General features: G+C 37.8%; 2 protein-coding genes across 3 annotated transcripts in view; one reads left to right on the top strand and one right to left on the bottom strand.

The window, feature by feature from the left end:
• Positions 1 to 22: 22 nt before the first annotated feature.
• adck5 (aarF domain containing kinase 5) lies at positions 23 to 12,395 on the bottom strand. Of its 2 annotated transcripts, none has more exons than XM_081377605.1 (15): positions 12,229 to 12,395; positions 9,739 to 9,830; positions 9,479 to 9,628; positions 8,732 to 8,807; positions 8,402 to 8,602; positions 6,985 to 7,125; positions 6,624 to 6,737; positions 4,756 to 4,887; positions 3,691 to 3,774; positions 3,524 to 3,605; positions 3,330 to 3,408; positions 3,099 to 3,190; positions 2,132 to 2,384; positions 1,802 to 1,918; positions 23 to 963 (listed from the first exon to the last, which is right to left on the bottom strand). In XM_081377605.1, exons 1-15 carry the CDS (start codon positions 12,250 to 12,252, stop codon positions 861 to 863), a joined length of 1,740 nt encoding a protein of 579 aa, XP_081233731.1. In that variant the 5' UTR covers positions 12,253 to 12,395; the 3' UTR covers positions 23 to 860. The 2 variants fall into 2 exon arrangements, with proteins under 2 accessions (XP_081233731.1, XP_081233732.1); XM_081377606.1 differs by having other exon boundaries at positions 8,402 to 8,597; positions 12,229 to 12,334.
• A 916-nt stretch (positions 12,396 to 13,311) lies between these two features.
• Positions 13,312 to 18,631, top strand: part of ctdp1 (CTD (carboxy-terminal domain, RNA polymerase II, polypeptide A) phosphatase, subunit 1) — a 112,060-nt gene continuing 106,740 nt past the window's right edge. Inside the window, exons 1-3 of the mRNA XM_081377545.1 lie at positions 13,312 to 13,804; positions 15,056 to 15,139; positions 15,367 to 15,460. Of these exons, the coding sequence (XP_081233671.1) occupies positions 13,533 to 13,804; positions 15,056 to 15,139; positions 15,367 to 15,460 (450 nt within the window). The 5' untranslated portion in view covers positions 13,312 to 13,532. The remainder of the gene's footprint in view (positions 13,805 to 15,055; positions 15,140 to 15,366; positions 15,461 to 18,631) is intronic.

Consider the following 18,631-nt stretch of genomic DNA (forward strand, 5'->3'; position numbering starts at 1 on the left):
CCAAAGCGATGGTTTTCCATTTGTTTCCTGCGATACAGAAGTAGCGACAAATCTTTTCTTCTGTATTGTGACGTACATCCGAGTGTAATAATTATCAAAAAAGAAGAAAAAAAAAAAGTGCAAGCTTTGCAATCGAATGTGGAGGAGACCAGCATACGTCACCATTCTGTCATCCAGATGATTTGATCGATTGACCCCATCTTGAGGGCGAGTAAGTGATGACAAAATGTTTATTTTTGGGTGAAATATCCAATTTCAATTGACGCCAGGAGATACAAGAGCGTCAGTTTGGACTCCAAACATTACACAAACAAAATAGCCTCTTATAAATGATTTATATTCAAAATACATTGCATATTAGATTATTACACACAATTGTTTGACAGCGCAACACCTCTCAGCTCCAACTGCATATTCGCCATCAATTTAATCAGTGAAATCCATATAAATACAAAACAACCTGGCACAATTAACTGTAATTAGTAAAAAGTTTTTTATAATTGCCATTGCAATAAATTGTTAAACCTCATGAGGTAAAAGGTTTTAAGCATAGACATTTACTTTGTTCAAAGTGATTTTTCCCTCCATTATTGCCACCATTAAATGATCATCATAATCACCATTTTAGTGTTTCTGAGGCTTACAGAAGAAATGAATGTAGGTCTCACAGCTTCTTGAATGAAAGAGGTCTTTTAAATGCTGGAACATCGTAATTGATAAAAGCAAAATTAAAAAAGTGCTTGGCTTTCTGTGAAATGCAGCTCACCAGCGCTTATTTCAAAGCCAAAGAGAGAGAGGGGTTCCTAAGAGCCCAAGCTCAAGTGAAACTCTTTAAAAGAACAAATGAGTGAAACCCGGCTTCATTTCAGAAACTGATACACGTCCTGGTCCAGCGTGATGATATTGCAGTTAGACAGCAGCTTAAGCAGAGATTGAGTGACACTCATGAGCGCCATCTCTGACCTGGAGGAACACAGAATGACGTCTGATGCTTATTACACACAAACAATATGGTTGCCATATGGGCTAACCGCAAGCTTGATTCCAGTTTAATCAAATCATGATATGGACTAGAGTCTGTGAATACTGAAGCACAAAAAGAACATTTAAATATGAAGTCTGCTTATTCTCTATGTCTCTGAAGAGTGGTAGTTTGTCCACACTACACACAAACTCAAGTATGCATGATGCTTGTGTTTCAACGTCTGCCGTCAATTGTTGTAACAACTCACCAAAATAAAAGTTTGGTTTAATTTGAAAAAACCATGACATACAGAAGAATGTAGTTTAATAAAACTATTAAAACTTAAAGGAATATCAGTTTTAATTTTTAAAAACCGTTGTTTATCACTTTGTTTGCCAAAAAATTTAAAGAACGGTTACACTTTTCATGCCTTCATTTGATAATATCTGTTTTTTTGTTTGTTTTTGTTTTTACAATACATTTGAATTAAATTATAAATCCAGAAAAATTCAAACCATTAAATAAATATCATTTTAATAAATCACTAAATTATTAAAGTTTTATGAATCCAATTAATTAGACATGCTTTTTAATTATTCAAATTGAATTCAACTATTAAAACAGACTCCATAAAAAAAATATATATTTCCCCTATGAATGTAATTTTGGTTAAACTTTTAATAAATAGTTAAATTGTATACGTTTATGCTTTCAATTAATTAGACATGCTTTTTGATTACTGAAAATTGAATTTAACTATTAAAATGGAAATTTAACAAAATAAAACAAATTATGGGAAAAATTAAATCAGATTTCATAGAGCTCCAGTGTCATCACCTTAAAGCGAATTCAAACTTGACGCCCTCCCAAAAGGACCAGAACCAGCGGAAGACAGACAGTCTGGGAAGAATCCTGGTGTCATCGGCCAGAGTTCTGCCCCATCCTCTCACAGCACTGAAACAAAGTTGCTTTATATTAAAATGATGGCTAGCAGAGAGTGAACAAGATCAAAATTCTGAACAAAACCATAAATATGAAAACTTACAAGGGGCAGCGGTTATTCTACAGTATTCAAGAAGGAATAGGACAATGAAAAGAATATAAACACAAAGATTTTTAGGTCAATACTAGAGCCCAGCAGGTGCTAGTCCTTTCCTAGTCCCCTACCACTTGGCCATGATGAAGTAGCGGTCGACTGGAGCTCCCAGAGTGATGTTGATGCAGCGGACCGTGTTAATGTTCCTGAACACCAGCAGCATGGGCCGCGGCATGGACTTCAACACCTGCATGATTTGATCGAAGCGGTTCATGGCCATGTCGCGCATGTACGACGTCTCCTCTCGAGTCAGGATGTTACCCAGGCCCATTTTCCACATGTTGATTGGCCGCTGCAGAAGCATCTCACTGAACAGGAAGTATTCTGGGAAGGTCCAGTGAGACGCAATGAATATGATAATATCAAAATACTTTTTAATAGGGGTGTAACAATATGTATCGTGGATAGTTCACCCAAAATTAAAGTGACCATGTGAGTTTTGGTGTCAGTACTACATTAAACCACTATATATAATGTTGAATATAATGTATAATAATGCAATGGGGGAGTGTTTATGTCACCAGTTAAAAAGTGTCATACATTATTTTAAATGTATCTAGTCAGTAACAGAGTGCAAGCATATACTTCTAAAAATACTTCTGTATTTCCAGCTTCAGAATCATGAATATTTTTATTCTGGTGTCACTATTGTCCTGTGCATTGGGTTACCAGCCCCAAGTCCAAGCTTATTAATTTCCACCCCAATGTAACACCAAATTTAGCATTTTAATCAACAGTACATTTTTTGTTGACCTTCTACTATATGTCTCGCAAGTATCGCAATAATATCGTATCGTGAGTTCAGTATCGAATCGTGACATGAGGGTATCGTTACACCCCTACTTTTTACAAACAGTAATGTGAAATATTATTACAATTTAGTTTTCTATTGTAATATATTTTAAAATGTAATTTATTCCTCTGATATAACAAACATTTTCAAGTAGTTTCAGTTATCAGAATTTAAATAGTATACATATTAACTACATAACAACTGCCTTTTGTCACGATAAAATATGTAAGAAAAAACTGCTTTACCTTTGACCCCGAGCTGATTTGCATATTTCTTCATGCCGGCTTCATCCCGCAGGATTATGGATCGCCACAGCTGACACAGAGCCGCTCTGTCACTGAGAGAGAGAGAGAGAGAGAGAGAGAGAGAGAGAGAGAGAGAGAGAGAGAGAGAGAGAGAGAGAGAGAGAGAGAGAGAGTCACCTTCTGTTTCACGTTGATTCCAGTGACTGTAGTGTTTGTTTCTCATGTTCTCACCTTTTACTGAGGTTTTCATACAGCCCATGATCCAACAGGACTAACTCAGCTTTTTTATCTGGACCTCTTCTTACCAGTACTAAAATGAGCAATATTTCACATGGGCGACACTCATGAAGGAACGTCTGGGTCATAATATATGTATTCATTCATTCCCAATAAGAAATAGAGCCATATAATGACAGTAATCTCACCATTTCCAGGATGAGGATCAGCGTGAATAAAGCCGGTGTAAAAGATCTGCTCTGCGAATGTACGGACGAGTTTATCAGCTGCCTGAAACACAGCCAGAGGAAAATTATGGACATTTAATGGATGTGACGTGAGCCAGTTCATTTATAACAGATGGCACTGAACTCACGTCTTTCAGACTCAGTCCCTGACGCTGAATCTCCTCCACGTCGTTGATTTTGCATCCATCACAGAACTCTGCTGTGAGGACTCTCTACATGGGCACAAAGTCATAGTTAGTATCCATTTACACTACCAGTCAAAAGTTTTGGATCGGTAAGATTTTTAATGTTTTTAAAAGAAGTCTCTTCTGCTCACCAAGGCTGCATTTATTTGATTAAAAATACAAAAATTAATTAATTAACAATACAGTAATATTGTTAAATATTATGACAATTTAAAATGACTATTTTCTATATTTTAAAATGTAATTTATTCCTGTGATCAAAGCTGAATTTTCAGCATCATTACTCCAGTATTCAGTGTCACATGATCATTCTAATATGCGGATTTGATGCTAAAAAAAACATTAATTATTATTATCAGTGTTGAAAACAGTTGTGTACAATTTTTTTCAGTATTCGTTGATTAATAGAAAGTTCAAAAGAACAGCATTTATTTGAAATAGAATCTTTTCTAACATTATAAATGTCTTTACTGTAACTTTTGATCAATTTAATTCATCCTTGATGAATAAAAATATTGATTTATTTTATTTTCCCCCCAAACTTTTGAATGGTAGTGTTAATAAAGCTTTCTATTTCAGATAAATGATGTTCTTTTTGACATTCTATTCATCAAAGAATCCTGAAAGAAAAATGTAAATAACTGTTTTCAACATTGATAATAATGAGAAATGTTTCTTGAGCGTCAAATCACCATATTAGAATGATTTCTGAAGGATCATGTGACACTGAAGACTGGAGTAATGATGCTGACAATTCAGATTTGATCACAGGAATAAATTACACTTCACTATATATTCACATAGAAAACAGCTGTTTTAATTTGTAATAATATTTCACAATATTATGTTTTTTTGTGTATTTTTAATCAAATAAATGCAGCCTTGGTGAGCAGAAGAGACTTCTTTTATAAACATTAAAATCATACCAATCCAAAACTTTTGACTGGTAGAGTATGTGTGAAAGCTGGAGACCAAAGAAAGACTTCACCGTCACATGAAGATTCTCACCTTGCTGGTCAGATCCCAGAATACTTTGGGCACGACTACAAACTTAAAATGCTTGAGTTCCTCTGCACAACGTTCAGAATTCCTGCCTTCATTCTCAAAATCCAGCTCTTGTGCCAGCGTTCCTTTCAAGTCCTGCCAGCATCATGGAGAAAAATAAAGAAGCAATGAGAGATTGTTTCCATCCGCCTTGACCTGACTGCATTATATACTACAATACACGGATCCATTCAGAATTATTAAACACAGAAACATACACATAACAGATAAAACATTATCCTGAATGTGTGTGGAAACAACGTTAATGTACTGAAATGTGTCGATGCATAAATACAATGTGCGACCAGTGCATCGAGAGCGGACTCATGTGTGCTGCACGTCACCGCAGACATATTTAACTTGATTACAATCCGCATCCATCAAGTCAAGTCAAGTCAAGTATATTTGTATAGCGCTTTTCACAAAACAGATTGTATCAAAGCAGCTTCACAGTATTAAATTAAAATAATACAACAAGGTTTGTTTCTAGTGGAATTTATTGATTGATAAAATTAAATTAAATATTCCCAAAATATCCCCAGCTGAGCAAGCCAAAGGCAACAGTGGCAAGGAACCAAAAAAACTCCATCAAGTGACCTAATGGTGTCCTAAAACTCCATCAGGTGACCTAATGGTGTCCTAAAACTCCATCAAGTGACCTAATGGTGTCCTAAAACTCCATCAAGTGACCTAATGGTGTCCTAAAACTCCATCAGGTGACCTAATGGAGAAAAAAGAACCTTGGGAGAACCCAGGCTCAGTCGGGGGCCAGTTCTCCTCTGGCATTTATGAACTAGAGGCCGGATTGTAGTTTGAACTGTAAGATTAAGAATATTATATGAATGCCTGGCTGAAGAGATGCGTCTTTAATCTAGTTTTAAACTGGGAGAGCGAGTCTGAGCAACGAACAGTATCAGGAAAGCTATTCCAGAGTTTTGGAACTAAATGTGAAAATGCTCTCCCTCCTTTGGTGGACCTAGATATCCTAGGTATGACCAAACGCCTCGAATTTAGTGATCTTAAAGAGCGCGATGGATTATAGGGCGATAGAAGATCCGTTAAATAGACAGGAGCTAAGCCGTTTAGGGCTTTATAAGTCAGTAGCAATACCTTGTAATTAATACGGAACTTTATAGGTAACCAATGTAGTGATGATAAAATTGGTGTTATATGATCAAATTTTCTTGATCTAGTAAGAACTCTAGCGGCGGAATTTTGGACTAACTGTAGCTTGTTTATTGAGGATGCAGGACAACCAGCTAATAAAGCATTACAGTAATCTAGTCTCGAGGTCATGAATGCATGAACTAACTTTTCTGCATCAGAAACTGATAGCATATTACGTAGCTTAGCAATGTTTCTAAGGTGGAAAAAGGCTGTTTTTGTAACATATGAAATATGATTTTCAAAAGACAGGTTGCAATCTAGTATAACACCCAGGTCTATTACTGTAGAGGATAAAGTAACAGGACATCCTACTAAGTTGTATTGTGAGAGGTTTTGTGGGCGTTTTTTTTAACCGATAAGTAGTACCTCTGTCTTGTCTGGATTCAATAAAAGAAAATTACGCGTCATCCAATCTTTTATCTTTATCTTTATCTTTAACACACTCTATCAATTTGGATAATTTAGTGTTTTCATCTGGCCGAACTTTACTAAACTTTATCAAAACTTTACTAGCGAGACGCTGGTTTGCTTTATCCAGTCATGAAACGTAGTTTGCGTATCATCTGGCCAGCGGTGGGATGTTTTAACATTCCTTTCATTCTGTAGTTTTGAGAGTAAGTTTTGATTTCATGCAGTTTCAAACGCATTATATCTCACGCACTGACCTGCAAGACCCAGCGGAAGCCAAAGCTGGGGTGCATAGACTTCACTATGTCCAGCAAAATCTCCAGAGTCCTGATATCACCATCAAAGCGATCCCTGAGATCAATATACTGCACCTGAACAACACACATCGACAGATCCTCGTAACAACATAAATGCATCAATAACCACTGGATCATCTCTTCATACTGTTTGTATATCACCTGTTCATGCAAATACTGAAAAAAAAAAAAAGTATAATACTACACTGGACTATCAAATCACGTTAAACCAATTAAAATATCATCTATCAAACTGATGAATCAAGTAAAATGCACATAAACTGTATTTTAACAACATTCATCATGTGCAGCCCTAACACACCTTTACAGCCACAGGTGTCCCATCATGCAGTTCGGCCTTGTGTACTTGTGCCAGACTCGCAGCAGCCACAGGCTCATAGTCAAACGTCCTGAACATTTTATCTGGAGTCATGCTGAAGTCCTCCTGGAATAAAGCGTCTACCTAGAACAACATGGATCGAGATGGATTTGACATAAAAGTGATAAATAGGTAAATAGATAGATAGATAGAGATTCCAACTGAATCTTAATGTGTTCTGCTTCTTAAAGGCACACTATGCAGTTTCCGTTTTCTCGAACAGTGACCCCTAGAGTCGCTGTGGAGTACTTGTATTTAACATTACTGTCATAAATGCCACTCACGCAGAGCAGTCTCTGCACTCTTCCGACTGAGCTTTCTTCGTTTTCTTCGTCAACTCTGCCATGATTCGCGTCTGAAATGCGTGCTAGTGTCTTCCATAGATGCTGCTTCATATGTTGTTGATGTATGTGACGTTGTGCCGTAAAGCAATTTGTGATTCTCGCAAGATTTGTCGGGACGCCACCTCTCAAACTTTTTTTGCCATCGGCGTCCCGCCCCTGCTTTGCTATCGGGATGATTCGCCCTACTACGAGTTTGTTTACCATCGAAATGACTTCGAAGCTGTTATATTAAAGCTACACTGTGTGAGATTTTCTCCCATCTAGTGGTGAAATTGTATATGACTACCAACTGAATATTACTTTCTAGCCCTTCCCATTCCGAGGGCGTTTTAACTCCTACGGTGGCCGTATTATTCCAAGATTAACATGGCTTCCAGTTCGACTTCGTCCATGAGTGTTCCTTCAACTTCAAGTGATGACCAAGCAACTATAAAACTTCGAATTTACACAAATAGGCTGAATTACCTGTCGAGAAGAAAGCAGGCAACTTTGGCGTCCCTTTTAAAATCCTTGCTCCTCATGAGCTCTTCCAATATTGACTTTGGTTTTGTTGATTTGCCTGTCGCGTTGCCATTTTAATTCTTTTTTTCACTTCCTTGGCGACTCTGTTACATGTCCTCGAGAATAGGCATGATATTTCATCTTCAACAGGCTTTCAAATCTGCCGGCAGTCGCGAGAAATCTCCCCCTCGCATTCGTCACGGTGCCACTGAGTGTAATAGCGCAAAAGGCGAAGCTTGAATTTCCAGGTATGTCCCTCTTGGCTAATGTATTTTCAAGATGGAGGCGCAACATGGCTTCTGCCATTCGAGCGACTCGCTCGTATGTATTCTGAATGGCAGATTCTACGCTTACGAGAATACTTGATTAGTTGGTGGAAGTAATTACACATGAATGAGCACATATCATTTTGAAAGAACAAAGTGTTTTTTGCTAAGAATCAACTTAAAAAATTACACAGTGAAGCTTTAAGGTACAAATCTTGCATAGTGTACCTTTAACCTGAAGCTGCTCACCTCTTTGTATCTTCTGTTGAGCGCTTTATCCTCCAGCACATGCAGGGTGCGGATGTACTCTGGAGGTAGAAGATGGTTGAATGCACACAGTCCCTGTCCCAGCTTAATATACAGGCCTCCGTTCCGGATGGCCCCGTCTACCATATTACTGGCTGCTCTCTGATGACACGCTGACATGAGCTCCTCGTACTCTGGACTGCTCTGGCGACAGGGACGGAAACAGAGTTTAGAGCTCACAGTGTTTAGAGCTCACAGTGTTTGGCATTTTTACTGTTTACTTGTTTTTATAACAATGTTTTGCACTGGATATATACGGGGGTATAAACCTACCTCATCCAAGCCACGCAGAACAATGTTGGACGTCCACCAGTAATCTGCTGATATCATCAGCCCGACATAGAGAGACCTGACGTGACACAGAATCAGACATCTCAATTTCAGCCACGAAACAGGCATGTCAAAACCAAAAGCAAAATCTGACATCTAGAGATCAGAGAGCCTGATCGGTAATATAACGCCAAACACTAACTTTCAAAAGTTTAAGGCTGGTAAGATGTTTTTGAAAAAAAGTCTCATACTCACAAACACTGCTTTTATCAAATCAGAAATAAAGCAAAAACAGCAATACTGTGAAATATTATTACAATTTGAAATAACCGTTTGCAAAACGAATATATTGTACAACTTTAAATGTATTCCTGTGATGTCAAAGCTGAATTTTCAGCATTATTACATTATTACTACTGAATTTTCAGCATTTGCTGCTCAAGAAACATTTCTTATTATTATCAAGGTTGGAAACAGTTGTGCTGCTTCATATTTTTGTGGAAAAGTAAATTAATTGATAAACAGAAAGTTAAAAAGAGTATAATTTATTTGAAACTGAAATCTTTTGTAACATTATAAATCTCTTTATTTTGATCAATTTATTGCACTCTTGCTGAATAAGTCTTAATTTCTTTAAAAACAAATACTGACCTTTTGAATGGCAGTGTATATAACAGAATTTAATATTAGCAAAGCAGATTTCTGGTATTAAATAATGTTATTTTACACAAGATTATTAAGGAGCATGACCTGCAGAAGCGGCCGACTCCCTCTGCTAGTATCTTCATCTTCCTCCTCTCTCTGGGCTCTGAGACCACATATCGCACCCCGACCACGAGCGGCACCCCCGCCGAGACGCCAAACAACAGCTTCCTAAAGAGCCTGTGACTCTTTACAACTCTAGAGGAACAGAACACAATCCAAAAATCTTGTTCATATAGCTACTATAACATCCAGAGTGTTTTCACCCTTAAAATGAAGTCAGACCCCATAAAGCAAACGAAACCCACCTGTGTGAGGAGAAGAACTTCTGATGTTCTTGTGGACCTATGAGCCGAGGACACCTCCGTAACAGAGACATATGACGCCGACACAGCCTTAACTGAAGACGAAGTTAAACAAATTAAACACCAGTCAAACGGCAAGTTCACTCAGGTAATGTGTTACATGTCGAGAGACCAACAAACATAATAATTTAGGCAAAATCGCATTTAGTATGTCTCTATGGACATAGATTATTAGATTTTGAAGGTTCAAGGGAATTGTAGGAAGAACGGTTACATTTTACACCTGCTAGCATGTCAAAATATCTCGGAGATGATCTGTGAGGTGTGTTTTCATACAAATCAAGTCACCTTTGTTGCTATGGCGCCTATACAATACAGATTGTTTCAAAGCAGCTCCACAGTAATAAACAGGAAAATAATGATCAATGATGCAAACTTTATCATCAAATATGGGGCCAGTTTAAATTCAGCTGTAAAGCAGCTCTACAGAAGACAATAGCGTCGTTATTCAGCTAAATTCAGTTCAGTTTGCACACTGCAACACAAGAGTTTCCCCATCAAGGCCGTGCGGGAAATGTGAAAGCAGGGGGAATGTTTATAGAAGCAGGGAACAAAATGTTTTTACTCAGACGGGTTGATTTGTGGACAGGTCAGGGATGTGCTCCAGCTTAAAGGTCTCTATAGACTAGAGTATGATAAACAACAGCCCATCAACAGCCCATCAATAGCCCATCAATAGCCCCCCGTTCTCTTACACACAACTGCACAAGTCGGCAAAATCTCTGTGAGCCAATGATCCAAACAGAGAGCTTCTGTCCAAGAAAGAGACTTTAAATCAATCCCTTTCCAAAAATGTTCTAGGTAACAACAGATCCAGCCTAAATACTATAGTAACCCTGACAAAAGTACCATGACAGTGCCATGGTATCAGAAGTACATGAATGAAAGCACATTTTCAGGATTGATAGGCAAATTACACTATTTATGTACCTTGGTAATGACATGCCACAACAAAGTACTTAAAGGAGTAGTTCACTCTTAAATGAAAATTCTGTCATCATATACTCACCCTCGTGTTGTTTCAAACCTGTATGAATTTCTTTCTTCTGCTGAACAGAAAGGAAGATATTTAGAAGAATGTTTCTGGTATCATTGACTTCCATAGTAAGAAAAAAAATATACTATGGAAGTCAATGTTACCAGAAACTGTCTGGTTACTGATATTCTTCTAAATATCTTCCTTTCTGTTCAGCAGAAGAAAGAAATTCATACAGGTTTGAAACAACATGAGGGTGAGTATATGATGACAGAATTTTCATTTAAAAGTGAACTACTCCTTTAAAAAACACCATGGTACTACTGTGTTGCATATCTAAAATATGTGGGATTGTTATGGCACATGTAAAAGACACAATTAAATGAAACACAGTAGTACCATGGTACTTTTTTAGCAGTAGTTCTCAACCTTTTTTTACTCATTGTCCAGTACAAAATCCCATGATTTGTATAGTTTTTGTATAGAATAATAAGGATTTTTAAAACTATTTTTAATGACAATTTCTACCCAATAAAATATTTTAGAGCTTGACATAGCTAGAAAAATATATGTTATTTATAAACAAATGGCCATGGAGAATGTATTCATTTAAATTACTTTTCCAGATTTTCCCCTCTCTCTTGCTGCAACATTTCTTCTCTTTGATGTTGTCATTGCAGAACAACCTGACACTCACATGACATCACAGCAATAGCAAACCATAGTAAACTTGATAAACTAATGTCGCGCCCTACATTTTTTCTTGTTCGAGAAGCCGTTTCACTCTGATATTTGTCACAATAGAGAAGAAAATACTATTGCAACTTCGGTTACATACCGACTTTAAATCATTGTAAGTCATCTTGAGGCCCCTAGGGCCCCAGTCCCCTGGTTGAGAAGCACTGCACTACAGACAGTGTTACCATTGTAAAACTTGGTATTAGCAAAGTCCCTTTAAGTCGATGGTATTAGTCACCATTGTCATCAAAAATTAAATTCATCATAATGAAGCTTCTGAACTTGTTACAATAGTAAACAGTAACAGTAGTAACTATGCTATTTAAACTATGGCTACCATGGTAATGTTTTGGTGCTGTCAGGTGCCACCACTGCAGGACAGGCATTCTTTCTTATACTTGGACATAACAATTAGTCTTTAGTTTAGGATTTAAGGCTTATAGTGATATAGAACAATGCATGCTTTGACATTTCCTCTGGCTTTGACTGCTGATTCAGGATCAGACATGCACTTCCAGACTGGATAATGACATGGAATATATCTTCCATTTAAATGCATCTCTATTAAATACTGAAGTGTGAAATCGAAATGCAGTGACCTTTTGTTTCATAGAGAATCTGACTGCATCATACTGATCAGGCAGCTAGTGCTCATAAGCAACTCACTGATCGACTGAACAACAGCAGAAGTGAGCGGCTAACGACGGTGTTGCGCTTACCGATCTAAATGTCTCTGCCGCCATGTGTCCGGTCGGGCTGATGATGATCGCATGAGTGACTGTCCGCTCTCGCGGACACTTCCTCGCTCTTCAAGATCACGCACGCGTGTAGTCTGATTGGACAGATGGGAAAGAGCCTGCTGTGACATCATCAGTCACGTGACAGTGGTCTGACGCGACATCGTGCTCCCCTTCATAAAGATTTGTGTTTTTGAAAAAACTTAAGCATTCAAATTCAATAAACAACTAAATAATAAAAAATATTACCATACAGAAAAAAATGCTAAATAAAACAATATGTTAATACGTGAAGTGCAGTGTATGTCTTTAATTAAAGGGACAGTACACAGAATTACAAAAATAAATAAACCTACATACGTACATCATATACGTAAACTTAAACTAACTTTAAACTAAGTTTAAATAAAAAGAGTAAGTTAAATTAATCGGTAAAGATGACTCTACTGCATTTTTTTTTACTTTGGAGTAATTCTTTCCAGTGTTTCAGAATATTGATTATTTAGATTTAGAACCGTGCAAAATGGCAACACTTGTATTGATTAAAAGTACACATTAAAAGCACCGCTTTGGATAGAAAGGTCTGCCAAATGCATACATGAAAAAAATATAACAGATGTATTCCTCTTCGATCATATTTTAAATAAATGATTTAGTGATGATGTAAATCCAGCTTTGAAATTCAACCAAAGTAAAAACAAAAGTGAAAATATACCCCAAACCAAAATGTTTAGACTTTGCGATGAAGCGCTGCTTAATCCCTTGACAGATGGTATGATCATGATATTTCATCAGATTACATCACAAAGCAGGGGTTTGCCTGTCTCAAAAGGGGGAGGGGATACATAAATACAGTTTGGTACAAATGCTCAAGTCAGATTGACTTTGAACCACCAGTTTGATATGACTGTACCTATTTAATGCATTATTTATTAATTGATATTGTTTATATTTACATACAATGCTATTAAACGTACATAATTGTTATTAGTATATTTATTATATCATACAGATTATACTCTTATATGAATGTAGTTTTAGCTGAAGAGTGATAAAGTCTCCCGGAAGTGGAAGAAATCTCGCTCGTGCGGCAGCCTTGTGTTTCCTGTTTACGGGCGGGAAGAGTGAACCTGCGCTTCAGCCTGTCCTGCATTACAGCTCGTTTTCATCGCTTTATCGTCCTGCACGTCTCTGGATTATTTTAGAGATTTTTACTCCTTTTATTAATTGTCATTACGCGCTCGCTGCGGTCCGCCGCGTGTGTGTGGCTGAAGTGTGAAGCTGTGATGGAGGAGTCTGTAGACTCCGGCGGTGCGGCACCAGAGGGCCCCACGGTGCAGGTGACGGAGATCCGCTACCCCGCTGGAGCGCGTCCCCTGCGGCTGCTCGAGTGGAAGGTGAAACCCGGAGCTCTGGTGAACGTTGACTCTGTCATCGCGGTTTGTGCGCCTATACCCGCCGAAAGCGAGTCGAGAGCGCCCGAGAGGAAGCTGAAGTCGGACCGCGCTGGAGTTGTGCGGGAACTGTGCTGTCAACTCGGGCAGGTCATCGCGCCCGGGTAAGTCGCGCTCTCATGGCTCTATTGGCCATCACACACCACGATTTAACAGTTGACATATCGTTTTACGTTTGTATTTGCTGCCTTTGCTCATTAGCTGAGCGTGCTCGCGCTAAGCTAAGTGGCACGCGCACTGGTGTTCACGCTGGGTTCGTGACAGCAGCAGCTAAACTTCCACGCGTCCAGTATAAACACGTTTAATGACATGTAAAGGTGTTGGAAGTGACTGTTTTAACATCATCAATAACTTGTTCGTATTATCTGACATATACCACTGTACAGTGTTCTTGAGAGATAGATAAGCTCTGATGATAGCCCTATGCTCTGAAAACAGCAAAACAAGAGTTGGGGGAGCGGCCCGCCCTTTTTAGCCAATCAGAAACGTTCTCTGCCAGTCAATCATCTTGTGCGTCGTTCTTTGCGGCCGTCGGATTGGCTGACATGACTCTAGGGGCGGGGCTTTGGAAGAGGGTGTGTCGTTGAACGCATGCATGCAGGCGGAATAATTCAGTAGTCTAGTAGTGCAAAAGAAACGTAAAATCAACTTTCCACACGATACCGTAATGTTTACCTGTCCAGCAGCAGGTTTGTTGCAGAAATTTTTAAGTTGTGGGAGTAAAGACCCCTTATATTAAAATTAGTTTTGTGAATATTACTTCATAATGTCTATTAGATTCAAATGGTGTATTCAGAATGTTTTTTTCTTCTTTTTCTTTTTAAGCTATTAATACTATAAGTATTGCTGAGTGAAATACAAAACATGCCTCAATACAACAAATCCTGATAACAGCAAAACACAACGACTTTTTAATTAAATACATAAATAAATAAAGATAAAGAACAGTAAAATCTTACACAAGGGGGATAATCATCAAAATTAGGCCAACACTGCTAAAATGATTACACAGCTTACGGTAATTTTTGTTATGCGTGAGTTTTAAGGATTTTGAAGACAATCACCAGTTCCTTCTGGAAATGTGCAAAAAAACCCTACATTTTATGTATAAAATAATTGGCCAAAACCACAATGTTATTTACCAAAAATTCAACATGACAGTTTACGAAGAGAATGTCGAAGAGAATTTGAAAATACGTTTTTCACACATATTCCCAGTCCATTGAGTGGAATCTCACCATAATGATGCGTATAGAGTTTTTTATTTTACTTGTTAACAAGCATAATCTATGTGTATAAAGTGCATTTATTGTACCTGTATTGTTTATTTCTACACATTTTTGTCTTTTTGGCAGGGGTGTGATAGCAAAAGTGGAAGAATGCAGTCATCCCATTGTAATGAAGGGCTTGTGTGCAGAATGTGGCCAGGACTTAACTCAGTGAGTCTACATCTTGTTTTTGCACTGTTAATCTCCAGTACAGAATTGTTTCTCTCGTCTTACCTTAAAAAAGTGAAATGACGTCTGTCAGGTGATCTTCAGAAGAAGCTATAATCGTCTTTTCCTGTTTTTATCTAGTCTCGGCTCTCAGAGATATTTCTGGTAGTGTGTTTAAGTAACTAGATGGTCCTGAAGATGCACTTCCTTTTTTTTTTTCTGCCTTCCAGACTACAGAGCAAGAACGGAAAGCAGCAGGTGCCCATCTCTACAGCGACCGTCTCCATGGTGCACAGTGTTCCCGAGCTGATGGTCAGCTCAGAGGTGAGTGAGTTTGCCACTTGTGAGGATGGAGATTCTGAAAGGTGTGTATTAGAGTGCAGATAGATGGTAGATTGTAGAAGTATTTTTTCCATTCATTTTTTTCTTAGGGATTTTTAAAAAGTCTTTGTTATGAACCAAATCAAGCAGCTGTGAGGTGAATTACATTACAAACTTTTATTTGAAGTAAAAACGTATATGAAAATGGGGAAAAGACAAAAGTACAACACTGTGTACTTAAACGAATAGTTCAGTTTAAATGGAAAATTCTGTCATCGTTTGCTCAACCTCAAGTTGTTTCAAACCTGTATGAATTTCTTTCTTCTGCTGAATACAAAAGAAGATATTTTGAAGAATGTCGGTAACCAAACAGTTAATGGACTGGTACTATTTTTTCCTAATATGGAAGTCAATGGGGTCCATCAACTGGTTACCGACATTCTTCAAAATATCTTCCAAAAATAATTGTGTTATTTTTAATGGGTCACAGACACCCATCTATTCTAATTTAATTTGATTTTTTAATTTGATATTCTAATCTTAACGGTTAATGGTTGATTGATGAGCTTCGGTTGTCAGTCAGAAAAATTATCTAAATGAACAAAATGCTCTCTTTACAATTCTCCACCAGATTTACTATGCTGCACACAAGGTCACGCTAACTCAAAAACTTGTGTAGTGCTTGTTACGAACTTTTAATGTCTAGAAGGTATTTCGCAACACTTATTTTGAAACCACTGCTGTTGTCTGAGTAGGGTGGAATAAACACATGACACACTCGATTTGATGTGAATTAAAACTGGAATTTATTACAAAAAGCCGAAGCCACTAGATCCAGTTCGTTAATGTTAAATGTAGTGCGCTATGTACAGTCTCAAGGGTAGAAAACAGTTTAAAATAAATTGTTGGTAAGAGAACATAAAGTGGCGCCAAAGAAAAGAACAGAGTATAACAAAACAATCCTTATGCTAATCCTAATCCTAACCAAAGAAAAATGCGAAAAGAAAACCGAGATCTTCAGTGCATGCGGGCACCTGAATAAACTAGCTAAATAATAAAACATACAGGGAGTGGCGCTCACTCCTAACCTAGTGTGTCTAACAAATTACCACTACGGGCGTTGTGTATACCGCGGCATACTAACCTGACATTCTCTTGCCAAAAGAGCAGTTTGTAGGCAACCTTGTAGTGTTGAACTTGGACGCACAGTTCTCAGTTTTGCTATCTCAAAAGTAAACGGGTCAAGTTCCAAAGAACAGAGCGACACGTACATATCTCACTAAATTATCAAGTACAGGATTTCACATAGTTCTTAGTTTAAAAACAGGTGAGTCGTGATCAGAATAGTGAAGGTGAACAGAGCCGCAAACAGAGCGCTCAACACGCTGCGAGAGAGAGAGCATGAATGAATAGGTCGTTCTTTTGAAGTCATCTGGCAAACTCTGATTGGTTCCCAGACGTCGCCCCTAATGATGAAATGATGAGTGACGCACTGCTAGGCCAATCACAGCAGAGTGAAGACTAAAAACACAGAGAGAAGATAATGAGCACCAATCATTCACACGTGCAAAGCACACTAGCGTGTCGCTAGTCTCTAGACTAAATGAAAACAAAACCCACGTGGAACGTAACAGTGCTACACAAGCTGAGACCTTATGTGAGATTTGATCATAGCGACTGCTCACGTCCATATTGATAAATGCTACGTTTTGTGTGGAAACGACCGTGCGCCCAATATCCTCCCAATCGTTTTGCAAAATTTGCATATTTATACCAATATTTAAGTACTTTGAGAACGTAGGGAGGTCGACTCGATTGAATCATTCATGTGAATGGGCTGTCCCTGCAGAGCACTTTTGGTGCAATTTGATTGCCGTGATTCTTTTTGGTGGAATTTTCTGTACAGCATCATGGGTAATGTAGTTTTTCACCAGAAATTCTTTTGTTAACATGATTATTTTAAAATAAGTTGAAATGATGCAGGCTGATGGCTTCAACAAAAGCATATACCATTGATTAACAACCTCTCATCTCACAGTAGGGCTGTCTTTAAATGTTTATTGAAAATATCTAAAAGTTATCATTAAAAATAAATTTTCCAGTCGATTCCTTCCAGAACCTGACAGTTCCTCTCTATTCATTAGAGTTAAAACACCCCTCATCTACCATTGGTCAGTCAAAAAGGTAGTCCCGCCCCAAACTCACACCATTGGTTGAGCCAATGTTGCTGTGTTGGGCTGGTCAGGAAACTCGAACAAACAGGGCAATATTTTGAGCTTTTTAAAAATGACACACTTCAGCTTTTAAGTCGAGCTGCACGATTAATCGTTAAAAGATTGCGATCTCGATTCAAACACCCACACGATCATATTCTTAAACGGTTCGGCTGTGTCTGTTAAACCTTTGACGAGTACGATCACTGCGAACATTCAAATCCGTTGAGACTCCCACTGAGTGTCCACACAGAATTATTTCTGTATTACAATAATTCTAATTATTACAAAAAATACTAGGATAAAAGTTTATAGACAACTTTATAGACGACGAAACACTGATGTCTACGGTAGCGATCAAAATCGAGTAAATCACCTTTTGAAAGTAACTTGGTGCATCAAATAAAAAATTTAGCAATTACATGATTACACCAGTAGGTGGCGACAAGGGACATAATTTTATTTGTCATTGAATTATTAAGCGATTTGTTCAAAAATGCTAATTAAACAGGTGAAGTCTTTACGAGTGAATTATTGAGTCAAAATTCATTGAAACCGATTTTTTAAAAGTAATTTAAATTAATAAAATATTTTTGAATAGACTTCAGCAATAAACATTTAGTCATAACCTGTATTAAATTACATGCTATTTTGTTTCGTTGTCAGTTCAGAATTGTGGGAGAATAGTGATCTCTATTTTAAACCAAAAAAAATCTCAATTTATCGAGAAATGTGCAGCTCTACTTTTAAGGATGAAAAGTGAAAGCATTATGATCCAACACTTTTTTCTCAAGTTCATGTTTGAGTGTTGCATCTAAATACAGAAAGCTGGGTGTTGTAATAATGGCTTGTGAGGTCAAATCCATTTCAATGGGGCATAAAACTGTTTGTGAACGGATCCTTTACTTCGCACCATCAGTGTCCGGTGTACATACTCTGTGTCTTTTTGTCCTTGTGTCTT

The sequence above is a fragment of the Scardinius erythrophthalmus genome (genome assembly GCF_964197995.2).
Source record: "Scardinius erythrophthalmus genome assembly, chromosome: 10".
Lineage (NCBI taxonomy): Eukaryota > Metazoa > Chordata > Actinopteri > Cypriniformes > Leuciscidae > Scardinius > Scardinius erythrophthalmus.

Bases quoted from the DNA above. Each gene is read 5' to 3' on its own strand.
- adck5 (XM_081377605.1), bottom strand. From the start codon at position 12,252: ATGGCGGCAGAGACATTTAGATCG. The intron at 3,606-3,690 runs GTGAGTTCAGTG...GCTGTGTTTCAG, and splicing joins AGGGACTGAGTCTGAAAGAC to GCAGCTGATAAACTCGTCCG. The intron at 3,191-3,329 runs GTGAGAACATGA...TCTCTCTCTCAG, and splicing joins TATGAAAACCTCAGTAAAAG to TGACAGAGCGGCTCTGTGTC.